This window comes from Phaethon aethereus, assembly GCF_964289735.1.
Source record: "Phaethon aethereus genome assembly, chromosome: 12".
Lineage (NCBI taxonomy): Eukaryota > Metazoa > Chordata > Aves > Phaethontiformes > Phaethontidae > Phaethon > Phaethon aethereus.
This window is the reverse complement of record NC_138588.1, coordinates 11,035,007-11,058,776: the sequence shown is the minus strand read 5'-3', so window position 1 is coordinate 11,058,776 and position 23,770 is coordinate 11,035,007. Positions and strand designations below refer to the sequence as shown.

Sequence of the window (23,770 nt, the reverse complement as noted above, 5' to 3'; positions counted from 1 at the left end):
TTAAAAACCCCAGCAGGATCCATAACGATCTATGGAGGTTTCTCTGCTTATTCATTTATAGACCAATATTCACTTGATCAGACAGGCCTCAATTACAAGGGATATTAGTTCCTTAGTTGATTTCTCAAGGTAGATATTAACACTGAAGTAAAAGGATCCCTCCTGTTTAAAGATACAGAAATGCACAAAAAATGTAGTTCTTTTTTTCCTGCTGCCAAGATACATGCTGACTTTTCATTAAAAATGCCGCAGCTGTCAACCTCTACTGAGATAAAGCAACAAACCCAGTCATAAAGAAATGGAAAATTGTAAAAAATATACGATTTTAAACAAATAAAACTTGAATAATGTTTTCCTTTTCCTTTTTGTTACAGGCTGGTTATCAAGGACAGCAGACTGACTTCTTTTCCCAAGAAGTGTCCATAATAACTACGACTAGAAATTAATTTTTAGATGAAAGTTGAGTATAATGAAAACACATGAGTCCAGAAGCTGGGGGTTTATGTAAAACATCAAATACAAAGTCTTGTGACAGAACAATAAGAGTTATCAAGACTAAATAATTATAAAAAGAACTGCCATTTTCGATTGTTTCAAGGCAGACAAGACTTTGCTAGCTTTACTGTATATTCCTTTGTTGAGTCAGGAAGATCCATTCTACAAAAGCTCCATTAATTTCTGATAGGCTAAAATGACCAGTTCTTAGTTTAAAATTTAGAAGATAAGACTTCATCTAATTAGTTCATTATTTAACATAATAAAATCCACAGGAAAAAAAAGCAAACCCTTTGAGGCTTTATCACAGTACAGTAGATGTTGATGATGAGATTGTGTTTGTACAAAACCAACACATTAATTACCCAGAGAGGCTTGAAGTGAGCAGAAAGATTGCAAGAGTGGATTATCAAGTCTGCAGTCTTGGCAACACTTGGAGCTAGACCTTTTAAGTACTTGGGCACCTACTATGTAGGTATGTGCTGTGTGAGGCATTTAGTGGGTATTGAAAGTCCTACTCAGTGACATTATTCATTTTTGAGTGCCTTTATTCCTTCAAAATTCACCTATCACTTTGGCTTTTTTACAGTTTGAACATAAGTATAACATCTATGAGAAATCTTAGGAAACTGCCACCCAGATCATGATCTCCTTCTTGATGTTATAAACCATAGCAAACATAAAGACATCATGAAAAAAGATCCAAAGCACAAGCATCATATATAAATATATATGATATATATAATTATGTGCCACTCTCTCTGATTTAGCCATTCCCTGCAGGTGTTTTTCCGTGCGCAATACGCTGATGAGAGCAACTTAGCAAAACTGTAATTTGTGAAGCCAACTGCTCACAGCATTTACAAGGGGCCCATGCCTTCAACAGAACTTCTATATATGCTTAGATTATGTCCATGCTTAAATGTATGGATGACTTGAGTCTACAATTAAAAGTTTAATATGAAATTAAGTTCCATCTTTTAATGAAAAATATCACCCATGAAACAGCAGACTAGAACCTCAAAAAAAAGAAGTATCTCTCTTTTATTAATGATAATGCCATGAATTTTATGCATTAAAACCTCTGTAGACACACCCGACACTGCAACATCCAGTGGTCAAAATGAAATATGTCTGGGAAAGAAATAACTTCCTAGTTACTTCTGCCCATTTTAAAAGTGCAGTCAGCAGAAGAGGGATTATGTAGTGAAAACATAAGCTAAAATACATAATTTTTCAGCCTCAATGACAATTTGTTTGGCTTAGAACTAGCTATCCAGGCTAAGATATTTGCATTAGGCTGTTTGGATTGAGGTCACCATTTCTATTCTGCAAGTGACAATACACTCCTGCTATAGTGTCATGCAGGAGAGCAGACTGTAATTATTTCTGTTTATATCAAACAAAGGGCACTTATTGTGGTCTAATATTTTTGGAGAACCGGATGCCACTATTGCTGTTGCTGGGGTATTTTGCTTCAAGTGATGTTCTCAATTACCACTCTCCATGCTTTGGTAGTGCCTGTGAGCAACAGAGACTCCAGTAGAGCTTAAAAACCCCCATTTCTTTCTGAAAGGGTCCTACAAAACATCCTTTTCTTATACACAGCACGAGAGGCTGTTTCAAAATCATTGGCTTAGGAGTTGTGGAAAATAGTCAGCAATGCAAAGACATCAGCGTTGTGGAGACAAGGCGAAGAGGGGAACAGGGACACCAACACCATTTCTGCTACAGGAAGGTCTCGATGCCACCAGTTGTCCAGAGGAGAGCGGCAACCGCATCCCCATACTGCAATTCCTCTGGGCAGCGAGCTGTTAATAGCTGCTGTGGCACTTCATAAATCAGTAATAACACCCAGCGTGGCAGAAGTACAGGAGGGGAGGTACAGTTCCCTGCCTCTAGCCATTTACGTGCACAGGACCTTCTTTAGGAAAAGTTCTGATGCTCACGCGTAACTTCATGCGTATTAAAGGCGACAGGATTAACCACTATCTACAGCACCAGGTGGGAATTTAAGTATGTTGCTGTGGCAGACGCCAAACCAGAATTATTTTGGTTTACACAGGGTTTTTAGCTGCCAAAAAGGCTTCATGTCATCTTACTTTCCTCACACAGCAGTCAACACACCTCTGAGCTTTTTTTGTGCCTCAAATACACTTAAATCGCATCATCAACAGCCACAGGGCTATGACTGTAGGTGCCACGTTCACTTTACGCTTTTCAGTTGCACCTTCCTGTTAAAATCCAAATATTTCAGGTTATCACCTCCTTAAGACCTGCATAGGAGCCAAGGAAAGAGTCCCACAAATATCAGTACTATTTATGCCAACGTGCTTTGTATCAAATCCTAATTTGAGGGAAATGGTCCTTCCACCCCTGCAGGCTTCCCCCCTCGCCGCCGAGGAAGGCCGGCCTGAGGCGGCTGCACCCCCCTCAGCGCGCCCCGGGGAAGGCCGGCCTGAGGCGGCTGCACCCCCCTCAGCGCGCCCCGGGGAACGCCGGCCTGAGGCGGCTGCACCCCCCTCAGCGCGCCCCGGGGAAGGCCGGCCTGAGGCGGCTGCACCCCCCTCAGCGCGCCCCGGGGAACGCCGGCCTGAGGCGGCTGCACCCCCCTCAGCGCGCCCCGGGGAACGCCGGCCTGAAGCGGCGGCACCGCCCCGGCGGCGAGGTGGAAGCGGCGGGGCCCGGCCCGGAAGAGGAGGGCTTTCTGCGGCGGTTCGGCGGCGGCTGGCAGCTCAGGGTGAGGGGGCGGCGGTGGCGGGGAGGGAGGAGGGTGGCGGGGAGCTGAGACCCACTGCTCAGTTCTTCCCGCGGCGGGCTCTGGCCGCAGCCGCCAGAGCTGCAGCGGGACCCCACCCGCTGTGCGGGAAGAAGGCTCCGGCCCGGCCCGTCGCGAGGGGGAAACGGCTGCGGCTTGGCTCCCTCGTGAGGGGCGGGAGCGGCGGGCCGACCCGCCGTGAGGGGCAGAGGGCTCCGGTGCGAGCCCTCCTGAGGGGCGTGAGCTCCGTCCGTGGTTCCAAGCAGTGTTTGGCCTTAGGCGGAGGAAGGTGAGGGGTCTCCCGTTACCGGCCCCCGCAGGGTGAATGCTGGTATTAACGTTATTAATCGCGGGGAGAGCACCCCCCGCGGCTCTCTGGAGAAGGCTGTAGCGGTGTGCGGTGGGTCCCCAAGGCAGTGTTACCCCGCCCGACTGAGGTAGCCCCTGAGGAGCGAAGTTCCTTGGCGATAGCTCGTTGCAGAGCGGGAGGATGAAGTCACTGGACATCCCGCAGGAAGAACTCCTACACCTGCTTCAGACATTTACACTGCGTCATTAGGTGGAAGGCTGCAGATGGGCTCTGGAGATCACCAGGCACTGAAGTGTCTGAAGCTGACGGAAGGGGAGTTCAGTCTACAGGAGTACTGTGCTGTATTCCCCATAAACACCCCACTCACCCTGGTCTCAAGCTGCTCGTGGGTACAGTGCGGAGAATTGGGCTTGGTTATTGAGTGTATATACTTTAGCTCTCAGAGTCTAGAAGAAACCTCTCTCCTCCTTCCCTCCCTCCAGTTTGCAAGGTGAATATTGGTCCTGCCTGCAAATCTGCAGGAGACAACAGAAGAACTTAATCTGGAAGTCTAGTGGCAAAGACCTTTAATGCTCTAAATTACCCAGGGCTTGTAAAACACTAGGTGTAGAGCCTTTCTCAGCACCTGCTATTAGTGCCAGACTTTTACTGATGGACAGAACTAAGATAGCATCAACGTTTGAAGGGCAAATTCATATATAGCCAGGTAAATAAGGAAACTAAGGCCTTAAACACAAATCCCATCAGAGAGGCATATTATGAGGTAATTTAACATCCTTTTAGGTACTGCCCTTCCCCTGAATCAAGTTATTAACAAATTATTGGGAATGAATCTGGTTATTTTGCTTTGCTGACTATGTGTATCTGTCGGCTTTGCATGATACTCTACCTTAGCATACTTTTCAAGTCGATTGTAGTAATGTTTTTTTCCTGTCAGAAATGGACTAGGAGTAGATTGGGAGTGCGTTCTGAAGAAATACTTTTTTATATTACTAACCCTCAGAAATGTCCTGTATCTTTTTACCAGGGCTCATCTAATCTTGGTTTATCAAAATTGATTCAAAGATGCTGCTGTGTAATGGCTGACTATATTAACTATTAATCTGAGTTGAATTTCTCCTGTGTGGATGGAGTCCCTTAAAACCACTCCCAGTGTTCAGACGGATCAGTGTCTGCATATCCAGTATAGATGTCCAAAGACTGCACATGGAATTGGAATTGCTTTCCATCAGAAATAACCTATTCAGGAGAGTTATTTACAGTCTTAGATCATCAAGACTTAAGAGTCAGTCACCTATGCTGTCTGCCCAAAACTTAACTACTCTCTTAATCTGAGTGTAACTTTTCATTGTCCTTCATTTGCCCTAGGTGGATTTTGGTAGGTATTGCAATAAGAGTTCATACAGTGCTAAAGCCACTTCTATTGTGTCCATGTTTAAAGTTTTCAGAATGACTTCCTTGGTTGACATGCCCCTGAATTATGAAAAGATGTTTGCTCATCGATTCACATCAGATGATGAAGAATACCAAGAATATCTGAAACGCCCTGCAGATCCCCCTCCTATAGTTGAAGAATGGAGAAACAGATCTGGTGGCAACCAGAGAAACAGAGATAGGTACTGATTTCTTTAATTTTTTTTAATCTTGGTAGTTTCACAAATACATAGTTAAATTATAGTTATTTCAGAAGAAAGATAGGAATTTGTTCTGTTGATGGAAGTATCTTCTTGTTACTTCATAGGTAATTATGTTGAAGAGAAAGTTTTCTCTGAAAAGTAATGAGGTTTTACATTTCCTCTGTATTGATAGTCAAAGTTTTTGCATTGTACATAAAAATATTAAGTAATTTGCTTTTTAGTAAGGAATGGGCTGGAACCACTGAATCCATTGCCCTGGGGTTTGTTACTGCTCAGCCAGGAACATTTTTCCAGAGGGGAAAGATGAGAGTTCTGCAAGACTAAGCAGCCTATCTTCTGTTGGATAATAACCGGCAGGAAAATGTGCAAAGGAACAGGCTAATGGTGTGATTATCTGCTGCTAGCTGTCCAGAAAAATGTTTCATTTGCAACCTCAATATTTGCTGTACTTTTTTAGATTAGCCTGTATTTCTTTTATCTAGTAGAAACGACTGCAAGATCCATCATCCAGTCTGTCTAGCAAGTGCAGTGTTACCTGCCTACTGCAAAATATTTTGAATTATTTTTTCAGGATGTAATTGCAGATTTTTACTGAATTCTGGACAGTAACATCTAATTCTTGTGTGACTGAAAAACAACGATTACAACATATTGTATGCTTGGTAATACTAACATCAGCCTTTAATATAAAGTAGTTAAACTCCAGTCCAACTAATAACTTTGATGTCCTCGGATTTGTGCCTTATCGGAAGAAAAGGACAACATTCTAACTTTTTCTCACCCTAGAAGCTTGTTACTAAGTTAAACACAAAAACAGTTTCTACAGATTAAAAGATTGCAAAAAAAAAAAAGTGGATTGTTTAAGGAGATTTTCTTAGAAAACTGTGGTTCTTTGAACTAATGAACTCTTACATCTATGCTCTGGTTACAAAGCGAACCTCACGTAAATGTTGTTTGTCCATGTCACACCATTGAGATATCCAATGAGGCAGCTCAGGTGTTGATAGGAATTGAGATACAGCTGAAAAGCCAAAATTTAGACTGGAAAAGGGCTAAATACCACTGATAAGAAACACTGTCTTGAGTGTGGGAATCTACAAGAGACCATGAAGTCGGTGGTAGTGTGTATTCCAGGAAATACGCAAATTTCAGGACTCTGTGCTGTTAGGTAGCTAAATTGTACTTAAGCCTGCTTTGCCACAGCTTTCGACCATGAAGCTACTAGATTGAACCAGTCTTTGATACAGCTACGGATGTATTTTCTGGTTGCTTTTTAAATACATGGTCTGTTTGAGTATCTGTTGAGAGTTCCAGCAGTTCACCTAATGCCTGTGAATACTTTGTCTTAGGAAACAGACTGTACTTCCATCACGTAGCAAATAGTGTGTTGGGTAGTAGGGAGAAATTAATGAATGATCTCAGATGACTGTAGGTATGTTTTCATCAGTTTGTCACAAAAACAGATAAGCAATTGGATGTATAAACAGTTAACAACAGTTTTAATGAAAACTGTAAAATTTAAGAGTTCATTATCATTCATCTTTTTAAAAACTTGCAATTTGTGTGAATCTTTGACATTTCTTTTCATTGCAGGTTTCAAGATGGCAGATATTTTAGAGGGGACAGGTACAACTGGCAAGGTGACTATAGATCTAATCAGAGGCCAGAAAGAAGTTGGGGTAATAACTACCAGCAGCACAGACAAGGACAATCGTATTCCTCCCACTATGGACAATATGGCTACAACTCCTACAATCCAGGGACTCGTTACCATCCCTACTGATGATACTTGTGGTTTGAAAGTCCAGTAATGCTGTGTAAGAAATTGAGTTAGATTTCAGTTTTGTTATTTTTCAACAGCTTTATAGCTAACTGAAGATAGTCCATTGCTGTTTATCTGTAGTGTGAATTGAAAAAGGGAATACCTTTTATGAATAATAAAAGCATATTATACTGAGTTTGTTTAGAGTCTGTAGATCGTAGATTACATAGACCTTAGATTTGATCTCATATTCTTTTGTCTGAATATGTACTAATACCCTTATTTTCTTCCATCACTAAGATGTCTCTCTTACATTTTAGAAAATGCTACAGGTCAGGGGAAAATAGCTGTGGTTTGTGCGTGGCCTGTAGCAGTGACATATTGCCTTAAGGTAGTTCTTTTTGAAAGTGATATACTGTGTCTTTCTGGAGAGAATTTCTTGGTTTGGCTTTTGATAGTGAGAAAAGCTCAGTTTAGTTTGAATTTGAGATGCCTTATTACAGAAATATTTTATGGGCTCAGCCTATCGTCTGTTGACTCAATGGCTCCAATTTATTTGCAGTATTCCTCTTAAAACATGGTCTAAAAGTTGGAATAAAAATTAAGTAGTTTAAATATGTATCATCTTATTGTAGTAGTTCAGCGATATACAAGTTTTACCTGAGAAGGGATATCAGACTTAGATTAATTTGTATCATCTTAAAGTAATTTTGGTATGTACATAACAAATTTTGGAATTCCCATGTCAGTAGAGCTGTAAAATTTTGATAATTGTAATTAGTTTATATGAAATACTTTGTGCATGTTATAGAAGAAAGGAACCATAATCAGCACTGTTCTGTACTTTTTTTGCATGAGAAAATAGCATAAGCAGTGGAGAGTGTTACTCCATTCTTAGCATTCAAGTTCTGTGTTTTTTTTTAAGTATTCACACAATAAAATTATAGTTCACCTGTAAGGATGTTTCTAAATATTTCTGAAGCCTCCTTTTGAAACATTCAGAATTGCAGCACTCCCATCTAGGCTGGCAGCTGCACAAGAAGCAGTACTAACAGATAAGTGTTCACACTGACAGGATGTTGTTGGTGTAAGCTAAGCTGTTGGTATAAGCTAGAATAGCCTACTCAGCTACAACCAAGAGGGTGAGCCACAGTGTGATTAATTAGAAGTCTGGAGTGTTAATCCACTATCTCACGTTCTACTATAATAGGGTCAAAGTTCTCTATTTCACCATTTAAGTGATAAGCTAATCGGTCTTGGGAGAGCACTGCATTTCTTTGTACTTGGCATTTTCTTCAGCTATTGTACAGAAACACAGAACCATCCATGCTGACTCTTAAAAGTCAGGACATGTGATAAGGAGCACAAATTAGTTCATCTTCATTTAAAAACAATATATACAAAAGTCCAAAGCATAGTCTCCCAGCTCCTAAGAGGCGTTTAAGAGCTGAAGAGTATGTCTACTGTTGATCTTCAAAACATGCTGTACGTAGCTTTTACATACTCTGTGATACAAAAGCTGTGACACAAGCGTCTCCACCTACCTGCTAAGTATTTCTGTTTTCTGCTTTTCATAAGATATTCTTAACTCTGAGACAGTTTTTATATATTACTATACTTCACACCCTACTCCCTGAAGCATTTGCCTTGAATTCAGTTGTTTAACCTTAGAAATCTTTTAGTGAGAAGTTTGTTTGTCCTTAAGGAGTTCTACTGGGTGAAATGCACCCTTTTTAACTCTTGTTAATATGGAGGAGCTGTTATGCTGGGGGATAGAAGACCATGCAGTTTCTCTCCGTGCACTGTGGAGAGCCTGCAAGTTGGCATGGTGGAATTCCCCTTCATTGCAGAACCACATGCACAACTCCAGATTTCCCAGACTCCCACCTCCAAGAAGGGAGTGCATCTCTTCCTGCAAAGAGCCCGACACTGCCAGCTATGCGGCGGAAGTCAGGCTGTGCCAGGGTGTTCTTCCTTACCATCTGGAGTAGCATCTCAGGTTGCCATAAAACCTGGCAAAAGGAACGGATTACAGCTCAGCTGTTGCTTTCCCTCAAGCCCAGTAACTATTTTATTTTTAGTGTCTTTCAGTGAATAAAGAATCTACAACATTGTGACCAAGCTGTAGAAGCAGACAGATTACGATGGCCTAAGTGGAAGTTACGACTTAGAATCATGCATTTCACGCTCTCAGCTCTCTTAATTCTGAGTTTCTCGACTGTGAGAGGTGGAGAAACACAGGCCAGTGCTGCTTCCTGGTTTCTGTCTTCACATTTTTTACTCCATCTGCTTCACCATCAGAGCTCTCAATTCAACTTTAAGCACCTGTATGATTTACAAAACTTTTCCATGGAACAATTATGGCAAGAATCTAATTTTTTTGGGGGGAATACATTTTTAAATAAACGCATGCCTTGCACTGGACAGACTGGTAAATAGAATTCAAAATATTACCTCCAGCAGTTTCCACTTAGATGAATTTGTATTAATGATAAATCCCAGTTCACTGTTTCTGTCAAGCTAAATAAAACCAGTAAGTGGTGCCCGCAATTACGATTTGTGCATTACAGTGTGTTATGGATGACAAAACTGAAGCTGGGTAACTTTAACATTTGCAACTTCAAACACTACAGAAATTGTTTGCTTTAACTGTGCTGGAGATTGCAGGGTAAACATTAAAATGCAGCATCTGGAATCTAAGATCTCCTCCATCTGACATTTGCTCAGACATCATTACTATCATGAATAAAACAAAAGATAGATAAGTATTATGTAATGTATTAAAAAATGACTGCCACATTACCAAGAGTTTGAACACCCCAGAAGTTCTGAATATGGCTCTTGCAGCATGAATATGGCTCTTCTAAATCTGTTCCTGAACACATAGTAATTTTGTATGGACTGTTAATTGGTACTGAAGAATTACCATGCTAAATTACAGGTGTTGTGGCAAACAACTAGGAAAACTCAATAGCTTTTATACACTTTCTTACCTACCATTTTAAGAAATGCTGAAGGCTTTCCAATCACAGCTAAGCCACTAGATACTTGAAGGCAAAAGAAAGTGCATAGTAAAATAAAAAACCAAAACTTTGTGTGACCTGTGAGATACAATTTCACAAGCGTTCACTGCTATTCAACCTCTATTTTATCCTAGCGCTGCAGCTGGGAATGGAAACGTGCAGACATGCTCTGAAAGGTTAGGTAGAAGCCGAACTACTTTCAAGAGGCACTCTAGTAGACAGTTCAGGCAGGGAAGCCAAGTCTCATTTCTGACATACATATAATCAACATTCAACTTCTAAAAGAAAAAATATATTTAATCTCCTACTTTAAAAATATATTTGAATATATTGCAGCAGTTATATATTTGAATATATTTAAATTTGTACTATTAATTTGCTAATAAATATTCTGCCTAACCAAGAAACATGTTCACATTTGCTTCTTATACTTCATATACTGAGACGTTGGAGAGAAACTTTTCTCTATCAAATTTAAGCTAAGGTTTTGCCTGCCTCCACCCCTATTCCTTAGGGAAAAAAATAAATGTCTGAATTACACAACTCTCTGTGAATTTTGTTAGCTGATCCAACTCGTGCAGCCACACCTGCTCTAACTCTGACGAGCAAAAGGGATTAGGAACATGGAGCAAGAAGGAAGGCAAAACAGGACTGCTCCTTACAGCAGCTACTGACTGCCTTCGGAGCAATTTAACAGAACTGCACCTCCCTTGCCTTTCATTTGCCATTCAGGAAAAATTACTATAATGTGTCCCCTTGTCCCTGTATGTTAGGCGAGAACTACCTAACCCTGCTTAAATTACGCACAGTGCTGATATTTTAATGACCAGAAGCTAAGCAAGATTATAGGGCGGATCAGGTTTCCCCGAAGGTAGCTCGGAAATACGCAGCCTGATGCGAGACAGACGGAGGTAAATCCTAGAGACCAAAACAGAGTCCAGTGGCTCCAGCACTGCCAGGAGAGTAGATGGCAACTGTACTACGGCGGTGTACACGGATCTTGCCTCTCAAGAGGATTATTTTTTCATTAGGCCCTGCAGGCTGGAATTTATTTTTGTGTTTACCATGGCCTATATTTTTCTTCAATAAAGCATGGACTGCACTTAGTGGTTGTCAGTCCTCATTTGCTTATGCGAAACAGTGATGCCAAAGTGTTATTTCTATACAGCTCACCCCCTGACTTTCCAAGTATTCTGTCCTTTTAAAATGCAAATTTTTTTACAAGAGATTGTAAAAGTTGGTAATAACTATGTTTTCCTCTAAGTCTAATAACCACATAACAGGACAAATCATATCATCATCCCAAAGGTCACCTCTTTTGTTATTTGTGACTGGCAGGAATACGAATGAATGTTGTCTTTTTCCGAACACAGAGATGCTTCTTTTTCAAATAACACTTCAGCAGCTGGATGACTTTTTTCCCCATGAGTATGGGCTACCTTTTTTTTTTTTTTGCGTATTGTGTAATTCAAACCTTGCTTCACTAAAAAATGATGTATCAATGGCAATTATCAAAGCTGCTCCAGCTCATTGTTTGAAGAAAAAAATCATCTATTCACAAGATGAGTTAAAGTTAAGAAAACAACTTAGTCATTTGTTATAGAACTACAAAAATAACCAAGGCCCAACCTTATCCATGGAAAAAAAGAAATCTTAAAGGATTCATGTGCAGCATCTTCAAACTGAAACATGTTATGTGTCAAAAGACTGATTAACACACTAAGCTTTTTCAAAGCTCTTGTTCAGTGTGAGGAAAGACAATTTGGTATTTAGATACCCACATAAATGAAATACTTAAGATTATAATTAGTACTGTTGAGATAAAGATTACAAAAACAAGCATACCATATGTTTCCCATAGCTTTTGGCCACCATGTTCCAAGTTTAGCATGATCCCAGCTAATCAAAAAGCAGATGCTCTTTGTCCAAAGTCACGTCTGAAGTTTGTTTCTGAAAAAATGCTTGAAACAATACATTTCCTATTGAAAATGTGCTCAAGAGAAAGAAACTAACAGCAGTAACTGCCAAGTGCAACCAGCCCCAAATGGTTACACATTCTTTTTACAAAATAAAATTATTTCTTCCATAGCAAAGGCCTGGTTTTTAAGTTTTACCCTTCTGTAGTCATCAAGTCATCTTGATTTATGAATGCCACTGAGACCTAAAGCAAAGTACATTTAAGAATACTGCTTCAGTGCTTTTAATGGTATGAGCATAGCACACGAAACCTCTGGAGTTTAAATCAGTTTAGTGCAAGAGCTCTGTGTGGACCCATGTTCTCCTCAGATCAAGCTCATGTTAGTCATTCATAAGCCACACGCTTGAAACACTTGCTCCGAGTGAACTGAAGGAGCATCAGGCTTGGGGTACATACAGCCTCCTCTAAACTCCAGCTACAGCTGAACTGCTATTAAGAACATAAAGGAGCTTTACCTTAAATTGCCTACATGGGCAAATCCTATTTCCCCAACCTTGCGGCTCAGAGAATACTTCCATCAGCAGAATTACATTTGTTGTTGTTCTAAGATAAGGTGGAGTGCACGCTATGCTGTACAGCCCAGGCAACGATGGGGAGGAGCACAGCTGAGCTAAAGGAACAGTTATTTCACGGCCGTTTCCTCATGTGTCCTGAACCCTGTAGGGGAAAATAAGTTTCGAGATTTGATTATCAGTTATCAAGTGACTTTACTGCCATGCCACAGGCTGGGGGGGGGGGGGGGAGGAAAGAAATTCCTTCCTCCTCCACAGGCTCCAGGGACCTCCCCAGCAGAAGACAAGCCAGCAGAATAGGGACCTAGGAATCTGGGAGCAGTTAAGCAGCTGGCCCATTACACTGGCAGAGTTTAAGTCCTTAAGTAAGGTGGAGAGATCCATGGGACAATAAACAAAAATCCTGCAGTCTGGGTAAATCCAATTAAAGAACCTCTTTAAGACCTCACCGGCAGGACAGACAAAACGGATTTAGTGCTAGATAATAAAAGATCAGCCTAATCTTACTTCCCTCCATACCTGCATTAGACATATTCTTACTGCTGGTCTAAAAATGTTTTTTTAAATCAGATACTGTTTTTACTCTCTCCTTCCTATCACTACGCAGGCACCAGGCTATTTATTTCAGATATATCTGTTTTACTAGTTCATCATATTCCTGAACATTCTTGAAGACAAAACCTTTTAAAGCTACTTTAAAATCCTAAGACAGCTTTGCCATACTGCCAGTCATTCTACCTGAACTAAAAAGAAAGTCAAAAGGATGTTTTCAAAGATAGAACTAGACACATGTGTTAATTCCCAGCTCAGCTACAAACCACTTTTAATGCTTTTGTGTCTCAGCTTTCATCTGTAAAACAGTGGTAAGTCTGTCTTGTTTCCCTCTTCTGTGCTCCGTATTTCAGCTACAAATCCTCCCACGCAGGGGCTACTCCATTTAAAGCACAGGTATGATGTATAAGCACCTGTCTGACCCAACACAATGCATTAGAAACATTTTGGTGAGGGGATTAATTTGTTTGCTGATTTTTAAATATTTTAGATACTATGAGGGCAGTGACTTGACTTGAACACTGCCCTTATGTCACTCCACGGTTACACAGCATAGTATTTAGAGGCGTACAGCTGGGATTCTGTGACCTAGGCTAGACCCGCACTAAACAATAAGTGATTCTAATCCTGTAAGTGTAGTAGAAAAGCCCTTTAAAAATGTAAGTAGCATAAAGACAGCTTCATCAGAGCTAAGAGGTATGGGTAGTCCAATTTCATAGAATCATAGAATAATTTGGGTTGGAAGGGACCTTTAAAGGTCATTTAGTCCAACCACGCCACAATGAGTAATTTGATAGTTAACATTGAATTAAAGAAAGTTGAATTAAAAACGAGGGGGCAATCTATGCAAACTAGATTCCACATCAGTAAAACTCGTAGCAGTTACTGTGTTGAATGTACTCTTCATTTATATTTAATTGATTTTTAAAACACTCATGCACACACCATACAATCATGGCAAGAGTAAAATTCCGGCCTTATCTATTACAGTGGTTGTCTTATTTTAAAATCAAGTAGACGCAAAAATGTTAATGCAAACTACTAGAATTACATAGTTAAGCATCCAAGTTTCAAAAACGTTAAAGTTGTTCTTTGCACCTACAGCAAAAGAGGAAAGAAAATACAGTGGTAAGGGGAGGAGTGGACAAGGGAGCTATGATGAAAGAGAGGATGTACTGGAACAGGGAAAGGGAAGAGATGACTGACAGAGCAGCCATTGCAACAAATGTGTCTTACCAGAAATATAAAGTCTTCTTCTAGAAGAGTCTATTGAAAGGTCAGAGTGTCCTTAGCAGCTGAGAAGATGAAATCATCTGACTGAAGGTAAAATACAAATCTATTTAAAAGCCATTTGTGATTGATAAGAACTGGAAGACAAAGATGGCACCACAGTCCCTTGGCAAGAAAATTCCTCCAGATGGCATCTATTTCTCATTAATGCTCTTGGGGAGGATCCTAGACATCCCATCAGGCCCCATGGTGACTTTGGATTCAAAGCTGTCCACAAACTCAGCCGCTCTTTTGCTCGACTCCACTTTTGCTGCACATGCATATGGCACACAGCAGCGCTACAGGACATGGGCTGATGAATGATTTTCAGTGCTAATTTCTGTCTCTTTAGATCACACCTCCTGTACGATGTTTTAACAGGCAGAAACCTGTCTGTAACCATGCCACCCAAGACATGGCTCAGAAAAACCTCTCAGGCTCTTCACATTTTCTGCTACTAGTACAGCAACTTCAAGAATTGCTAGAAAACACTAAGAATCGTAACACAGAAAAAGAAAGAAAATCTTAACAAGTGAATGTCCGCTCATTTTTGGTAATCCACACCTCCCAAGTGATCATCAAGATGACCAAAACGTCAGCCCTGAGTTAAGACCATATCAAATATCTGCATCCTGGTTTCATTTGGCAAAATCAGAGCAGGGTTTTAAAACAGTCTCTAAATGGAACGATCTTTACTCCCTGTCCTTCTTTCCCTTAACCTGTTGTGATGCCACCGTATCATCATCCCATCCCTCCATACACAGAACACTTGTAGTTGGGTTTGGGTTTTTTTGTCCAGTCTGATTTTAGATGACTCGAGGGCCAGATTTTCTACACTCCCCTCTGGAAGCTATTCCCTGAACCTCCTGGAGCTCACTGCCATTTCTTTCTTTCTTAACAATGCCTGAAGTATGGGACCTCTTCCTCCTCCACACTGTTTGTCATCAGCTATGGATTTGTTACTGTGGGACAGCTTCACTGGGGAATAGCGTGTGGCAGTGACCTTATGGTATTTTTGTCCGCACGGCTTGGATAAAAGCAGCCTATTCAGAGACCCCAGCTAAGCTCAGGAGAGCCCAGGATCCTTACGGTGCTAAGCACCTACCAAAATCTCTACTGAGCTCCTCTACTATTGCTTGCAAGACAGACAAGTAGAGTTTCATATGGCGATCTCATAGTTAACTACACAAGAGTGCCTCAGTTTCAACAGCTGAGAGGAGGTCATTTAACCAAAGAAAATGACTGTAGGTAATAAAAAGTCATTGACACCTCACTAGGATTTGTCTGGGTTAACGCAGACGGACCTGAAAAGAAGCAAAGGGTCCAAACAGTAGAATTTATTTGAGTTCCTATGGATTAAGCTGCTAAATAAACCACATTCTTTTCTGCGAGCATAACAGATATAAACATATAGGAGCAGTCAGTACACTGCGGCATGCTGCGAACCCAAACAAATGTTATAACGCATGAAGGATCTTGTGCGTATAACATCTGCGTCGCTGCCAGGGTGGGGAAGTGCCACACTGGGTCTGCGCTGTTCCCGGGGCGGACGATGCCCTGCTCGTCCCTGTGACATTGCTGGCCCGCAGGCAAAACCGGGGAGCGCACGGTTTGGTAACGGGGCTGATGAGCTGCCGGCAGACGATAAACTGCGGATTCCCGTGCAGTAACAGCAAGGCCTTCTATCTTCACTGGCAAAACACTATAGCAGAATCACTGATCTGTAGTTAGGATTTTATTTAATTCAATAAATTGTTTACTTTGTGTCCACATCTTACTCCGTTTCCAAGTCAAATTAACACATCACTTCAGGTTAAGATAAGGAATACATCCTGAATACTGATACAGCCAGAATGTGCTTATATTAGAATCAGTTTATAAACCTTCGTTGGCTCTTTGTCAGGAAACTTCACTATACACAAGAGGAAGTGAAGGAATAAACCAAAAAATCAAACATAATATGCTCAAGTTACAATTAAAATAGGTATTTTAGTTCACCTTTGTAACCTTTTAAGAGCTTTCAAATTTATTTGGCTTTAAATGATAATGATTTTGACCAAAAAAATTCCACCCTATTTTTTCCTCTGTGAAAGGTATTAGCAGCAAATTGAAAAGCTGAAGGAAAGTGAAATTGCATTTTTCACACCTGTTATGAGCCTACTCTAACTGTGCGGTGGGAGAGGTATTTATCATGCATAGCCTGTCCTCTTTGGATGCTCCCTTCCAATTTGGACTGGAAGCACTGTGCGTTGAAGGATCATTAACCAAAGTCACGTACATCATCTCCCCCTCACAAATGAACACTGTAAACACTGCAACAGCCAGAGAGACACTAAAATCAGGGCCCAGTGCTGACCTTGTGGTTCACACAAGACAAAGCAGACAGACTAAACTACCCAAAAGAAATTTTTTTTTCCCCAAAAGATTCTTTCCCAAAGAAAGGGCAAGGCAATGGCCTTGCAGCTGCAGACAGACCCCTTGGAGCTGGTCTATCTGACCTGCAAAGCACAGAACCTTCACACACGCCTCCGGCCCCGTGGGACCCGGCCACCCGAAGTCTTCGCACAACCGATTTTATTACCTGGCTTCTGGATGGATAGCGTTCTTATCCCTTGTATTTACACAAAGTTTCAAGCGCGCAACAGGAGCTTTACACTGTGAACACATTATGAAAGACGACAGGAGACAACTACCGCCTTACACAGGCTTATACAAATCACGATGTTGGGACTGAGTATTGTTTCATGAAACAAAGGGCTGGGTCATAGAGCCGTATCATGTAATGTTTTCACATCAGCACGCTCCAAAAAAATTTGAAATGGAGTCATAACACTGGCTGCACAGATTTATAAAGCAATCAGATCCCACAGTGAGAGACATACTGAGGTATATGGAAGAATTGCTTTCTTCATAGTTGTATTCCTGTCTCCAGGCACTAAATGCAGTAGCTCTGACTATTAAATGCAGTCAGACACAACGCACTTCCAAAATTACAGAAAACTAATTTTTGAAACCAAATGCGTTCCTGTTTAGTTTCTCCCACATAAACCTGTCTTTTATGCGGCACTTTGGGCCCCTAGCACAGAAGGGCTGATCTATGCCCCAGCATTTTGGAAATCATTTTAGGCTGCTCTTTTTGCCGTAAAGAGAGGAATGTGATGCCTGGGGTAGTGAAGAAAACTGAGCAAGATTTTCATCTCCTTCCAGGAGTCTCATGATCTACTTTTAAATCTTTTTCCATTACTATTTAATGGTATTATAATTACTGTAAGTCTCTAGCGTTTAGAATAACCACAAAACAAATACAACCTTGATTATGCTGTTATTATTATTTATATTACAGTGGCAACAAGAGACTTTGAGCTTTACCAAAGGAACAGAGGAGTGTGCATCTCTAAGAACCCGCATCTAATCTGGAGTGAGAATTTGTAGGTTATTACAAGCAGAAAAGACTGGGGAAAATGGACAAAACACAGATTTTTATACCTAGTTTATATGCTCTTACTTTCCTACTTTAGAAGTCTGACATTCTTCTTTGTAAAAGATTCTGTCCTTCATGAAACTGGCCCCAAAGATAATCAGCAGTCCTAGCCTTAGAATTGGCTCAAAACTTATTTTTTAGGACAAGTTCTTCTCTAAAATCCTTAAATACAGCTATCTCCCCTGCTGCCAATCCAATGTTCACAACAGTCTTGATAGCTTATTCTCTGCTGCCAAACCTGCCTCCAGTCACACTTTTTTGTTGCAACTAAGAAGTCACAGATCTATTTATCCTCTAAAACTACAGGCTGTATTGATCCTCTGAACTAACAGGCACGTAGCAGTAGACCAAAGGCTCCTTTCTTGAGAAAGCACATCATTTTGGAAGACACAAGACAATGGTTGTCTCTTCTGCTCAATGCTATTTGCAGACAATAAAACAAAAGAAAACAAGCATTTGATTTAGCCTCTCACATGCTACACTACTGAATGAGTCAGTTAATCAGAAGACCTGATTTTACCATTCCGAAGTGATTTCACTTAAATTTTGAAGCGTCATCCCCTTTTGGTATTTGTACTTTTTCAACAGTGGAAATTAATACAGCAGAGGGGCTAGGACTAAAATTCAAAGGGACAATGATTGGTACGAATTTCTCCGAGTTCAAATTTCTCTTCTACTTAGAGTCTTAACGCTTTCTTTTCCGACACAGAAACAGAAGACAGCGTCTCATATTTTGAAACACTTTTTAATACAGTCCACAGCGCTCTTCCCCTGCAGAGCAAACTCTCATCATGCCCACTAACCTGAATGAGGATTTCTGGCAGCAGCTCCTCCTGCTGCAAAAGGCTGGAGGCTGGGCTCCCAGGCTGCCAATTTAGCGTACGGGAAACCTGTGGGAGACTTCACGGTACTTTGGACAAAGCTCTGCAGACAAGACCAGACCCTGAGAGTTGCAGTCGGCAGACTCTGGTGTCAGGGGGATGTGCCAGCCTCTCACAGCAATTACAAAGTGTTAGTCCTGACTTGCTGTGAAGGATAATAGTTCAGTCACCAAAATGAAAAAAAAAACTGGCAAACTGTAGCTGCCTTTGTAGAATCAATTTACTTAAATGACATGGGAAGGCAGAACAGATGAACTAGCTATGAGCAGCTAGTTTTCTATTTTCCATCTGAATTTGTATTTTTACCCCCACGGCTCTAAATAACAGCAGCACCAGTAGATGCTCTTTCTATATTACACATCAATGGCTCTTGCATGAATCTATCATTTCAGAAGATGAATAGTTACTTCCTGAAAATTTTCAGATTGGCCTTTAAGGGCTCAGGATTCACACTAAGAGGGCCACCAGTAATAGCCTTTTCTCACCTAGATTCATAGATTGCAAGTAAAAAATAACTGTGAAAGTTATATTGCAAATTATTAGATTTATAGTCTTGGAAAACATGACAGGTTTTTTCCTCCATTCTGACTTGAGTGCTCAATGGTAGAGCAGGTGCTATAAAACATCTAGAGTCTATCACGCCCTTTATTCTGTGCATGTTCCCCTGCAGCAGAGCTTAGAAGGATATGCAGCAAATACTTCCACCAAGCCAAGCAAAATTGCTCCTAGCCCAATAAATTACTTGTGATTAATATAAATTATTCCCTTTTTTTTCCCCCTCTCCCCACCATGTTTTATCTTCTATTTTTGGATTCAAAAGTTCACCTAGGATGCAAACCAGGAACCAAATCAAACAAGTTATGTTTCTTCAGAGAGTCTAATCAAGGTACCTCCCACTGGATAACCACAAGACACAGCCTAAAACCCAGCCTGGAAATAGCCAAGATCTGAAAGCAAACTAACAGAAATTGCTTATTTACATTTATAAGACCAGATGTGTAACACTTGGAGCCCTTCACCAAATTCATCCCTAGGTAAAAAGACCAAGTATCTCCACTGAAGTGAACAGGAATCATATGCAGCTGAGAAACCATAAGTTTTCTATAGAAAAGGTCGTTGAACACCTTTTTCCATAAAACACACTTTAGTGGAACTTTTCTTCACAGCCTGGTGACATGAAGAGTGGTGCACAAAATCTTCTATTTCTTGTGGAGGTCTATCTTACATCAAGATCAGAGGAAAGAAATTTCCAAATTCAGATTTGCAATGGAAACCCCATAAAGCTGGCAGAAAGGCTTACAGCAAGTTTTAGCATTACATGCTCTTTCTTTTTGTCTTTGCTTCTTTAAGTGCCTAACAGGTATATACAAACACCTCCGCTGACAGGCTCACTTCACTTATTTTTGCAGATTTAGGACTTAAGTACTTTTCAGACTACTGAAAGCTGTGTTTAATTAGATCTTACACCTTCTCTACTTTTACACACACAGGCATTTGGCTACTGAAAGACTGGCCTTGCCACACATCCACAATTTAATGACGGCTATTGTCAAATTAGTGTTTTCAGATGCTCTAATTTCACGTTTGTCTTTTTAAATATTGCCTGGCACTGTATTAAATAAAGAAAAAAAATTATTGTAGCTGTTATGTGACAGCAATCACAGCAAAGAGAAGTCATACAGTTTGAGAACATCATTATAAGCTGTTCATCTTTTAAAAAATATTTAACAAAAAGCTCCTGGGTCTGCTGTAGTAGCTGAACCTGAACTCAGTGAAGAAGTGACTGAACAGAATCAGACATTTTCATTAAGTAAAATTAGCCAAGTGCAGTTTGCCTGGCTGGTCCCCTCTACGCATTAGCATTTACATTCAGCCAGTGATGAGCTTAATCAGATTTTGCAAAGAAAAAGAAAAAATCCCCCCAAAACCCATAAACCTGTCTGGTTTATTAGTAACAGATTGCACTCCCGTTGTACAAATGCAGCTAAGAAACTGAAGAAAATTGCCTGTTCAGAAGCGCATCCTAGTAGCTAATAGCAATCTTTCCTCATAGCAGGAACGTGACCTCACATAAGTGCTAGCTGATTGCTGTCAGATTTACTGAAGATAAAAGGAGACATTTTATTAAAGGGCAAATGCCAGGAGGCTACAGAGCAGCTACAGGGCCTCACTGGAAGGGACAGGTTTGCCCTCTGATCGCAAAGACTGTATCACAAGGTCTTTCCCCTCCCTCCTTCCACAGTGAAGGCATCTCAAAGAGCCCTTGGGCCCAAGAAACGAGCAAAGGAATGCAGCAGCATCTCAGGAGGTAAGAGTCAGCAACGACGCTGATGCGACAAAGAGCAGCAACAACCCCAGAGAGCCCGGTCCTGCCGGAAGGCACGTAGCTGAAACAGCAGCGGCAACATGGAAGGCGAGAGGCAAGAGGCCGTACGAACCCAAGGCCCTGGGTGTCAGCAAGGCGGCTGCCAGAGCTGAGCACGTGTGGTGGCACCGCTATCAAATGTAACCTCACGGACCTTCTGAGCTTCAGAGAAGCAGAAAACTTCGTAGGTTTTAAGACTAGCTATGAAAAGTAGCACTGCTAAAAAAAAAAGTTCCATAGAAATAGCTTGTGTTATAAAATGCAACTTGCTAACGCCCCTTTCAGACAGATGGGCACCAAGTATGTCTTAACTGTATTAAGAGCTTTGAAGTTTTTTATAAATCATGCTTCAATGCATCCTGGTTTGCAAAACACTACAGCAATGAAAGCTGGCCAAAGGAACAACACGCTGCAGCCCGTCCCACGTACACTGCACACGTACGAGGTAATAGAAAAAAAGGCAACTTTATTGACAGTCACCCCAGAATTACATTTATAACCCCACTTACTCTCTTTAGGCAGGCAACTGCTTTACCCGAGCAGCACAAAGTGAGGCTTTGACCCTCTTCTTAAAACATTTTTTTCTCCTTAAGTCCACAGTTAACTGTTCTCTTTACAACATGTTTCTATAGCGACCAACTGCTAAATTGATACTCAATGTACTTCCCTTTCCACCTGCTTTACTTCAGACTTGGAAACTCAAAATGTTGTTTAGACAACGTTCCAAAAACTAAGCCTTGAGCTGTAGTAAGATGTTATGGTAGACTACTTCGTGACCCAAACTTCCCCAGCCCTTGAAACAAAACAAAACCAAGTAAATCCAGTATTTCCAGATGAAAGCAAAATTTTTCATGGCTCACTAACAATTACTTGAAAAGCTAATACATAAAGGACCAGGAAGAAATTAATTTCCAGTACCTTAGAGAAGTATCAGACTCCTCCTTTCAGGCAAGCATTTAATTCCTTCAGCAGCTTTTTGACTGTTTATTGTGCCTTGGCTACATTAACCGCACTTTGCCTCGAGTGCAGCAGCCTTCCTAGAGAATAACCACCAAGATACACTTCACATGCGGGTAAAGCACTGCGCTCCCAGAAGGAGACAGGGGAGCACATTTTATACAAGTAGCTAATATAGCAATGAATTATTCTCCTGAGATAAAAACTAAAAATATCAACAGGTGAATACAGTAGGTTGAAATAAAAAAAAAATTAAAAAGGGACTCATCTGGTTCAAGTTTTACCTATGCAAACAAACAGTATGAGAGGGGAAACACGGAGTGAGCCATGTGAAGTAATGAGCAGAAAGATCAGGCGTATCTATCTTCCCAGAGGCTGAAAGAAGGAAGATATTAAACTGTGCTTTCTGGTAACTTGCCACTGCCAGTTATTGACAAAGTTGTCAATTATAGAGGATTATTTAGACTGATGATACCTGAAGAAATGGGGATTTAGAAACATCTGGGACTAAAAGGAAAGATAGGAATGACCTGCAGATGATAAACGGAGTTGACTGAAAGTAAAAGAGCAAAGAGGCCAGCTTCAGAGGGTATAATTAAATATCCTTAATTAGCATATTAGAGTACTGCAATGAAACCACATACCCACTTTCAAAGTTGGATTTTAGAAAATAAATGTAACCGAGTGGATGAAAGACCAAGAATGTTCTATGCCATGAGACTGCTTGGCACAGAATTTCTTCAGGTAACTTCTATTTTGCTAATGTTTAAATAACTTCATTATATTAAAAAAATGCACTGTCTGCCCAGGTCTGTAAGCAGTAAGAGATTAAATCAACGTTAGACAGATTTTACTGAAATTGGTCAGACAATGCAATAGGAAGAGGACCGTGCTTGAGTCAATAGTAGCATTTCAAGTAGTTGAGTAATCATGTAACTTAATGTACATGGATAAAGCCGGGACCAACAAGCAAAAGGAGGGTAGCAACCAGCACCACAATGTTTTTAAACTGGTCTAGGAGTAAGAGTTAAGTTTTATTTTGAGACAGGGGATGTGAAAAGTGTTTTGGAATTCTTGGAAGAAGCCTCCTACAATATCACAAAGCTCTGTTCTATTAAAAACATACTCTGTTGAAGAGTCAGGATATTTGCTACCACAATTTTCTGAATAGAATGAAAGATATGTCACTGTGTTCATGAAGAGATAGTTGACTCTATTAAGAGTCATTATCACTAGCAGGTTTCCAATACAAGATTTGACAGAGCTAGGCCTAAATCACAGTTTTGGCATTGACTCATTTGGTCACAGAAGCTGCTCGACTCTTTTGTACTTCGCTGTTGATATACAACGGATCAGCAATTCCTGTCTCCCAGACATTTTACCAGGATACATGTATCCGCAACCAAGATCTTATGGATACAATTGGAAGACAGCATGAAAAACACTGATATAAGAGGCTCTCAGATATTAGATATGGCAACATGCCAGTGTTATTTATACTACCCTTCTAAAATAATTTTGGCTACTCATAGTAAATAAATTCTCTATTCCCAGCACATAAAGGCTTTATTTGCCACACTGTTAGCTAGTCTACTGTTTTAGCCTGAACTGAGATGGGCACCACTGCCAGGAGAACTTAATTTCATCCCTCTGCTTTGATTGCTACTGTGCCTTACATCTGCTGTGGCTTTTTTTACACAATCACTGAGGCGTCAACTAAGTAATGTCTCGAGCAACAGAAGCTAGGGCTTCAATACATGCCATCGATAATATTTCTGCTTCCTAAGAAA

At 40.7% G+C, this 23,770-nt stretch overlaps 1 protein-coding gene across 1 annotated transcript; it reads left to right on the top strand.

Annotated features, from left to right (window-relative positions):
• Positions 1-4,946: 4,946 nt before the first annotated feature.
• Positions 4,947-6,983, top strand: RAMAC (RNA guanine-7 methyltransferase activating subunit; the record flags this gene model as incomplete). The annotated part of the gene is made up of 2 exons (XM_082004976.1): positions 4,947-5,179; positions 6,794-6,983. Exons 1-2 carry the CDS (start codon positions 4,995-4,997, stop codon positions 6,981-6,983), a joined length of 375 nt encoding a protein of 124 aa, XP_081861102.1. The 5' UTR covers positions 4,947-4,994.
• Positions 6,984-23,770: the final 16,787 nt, after the last annotated feature.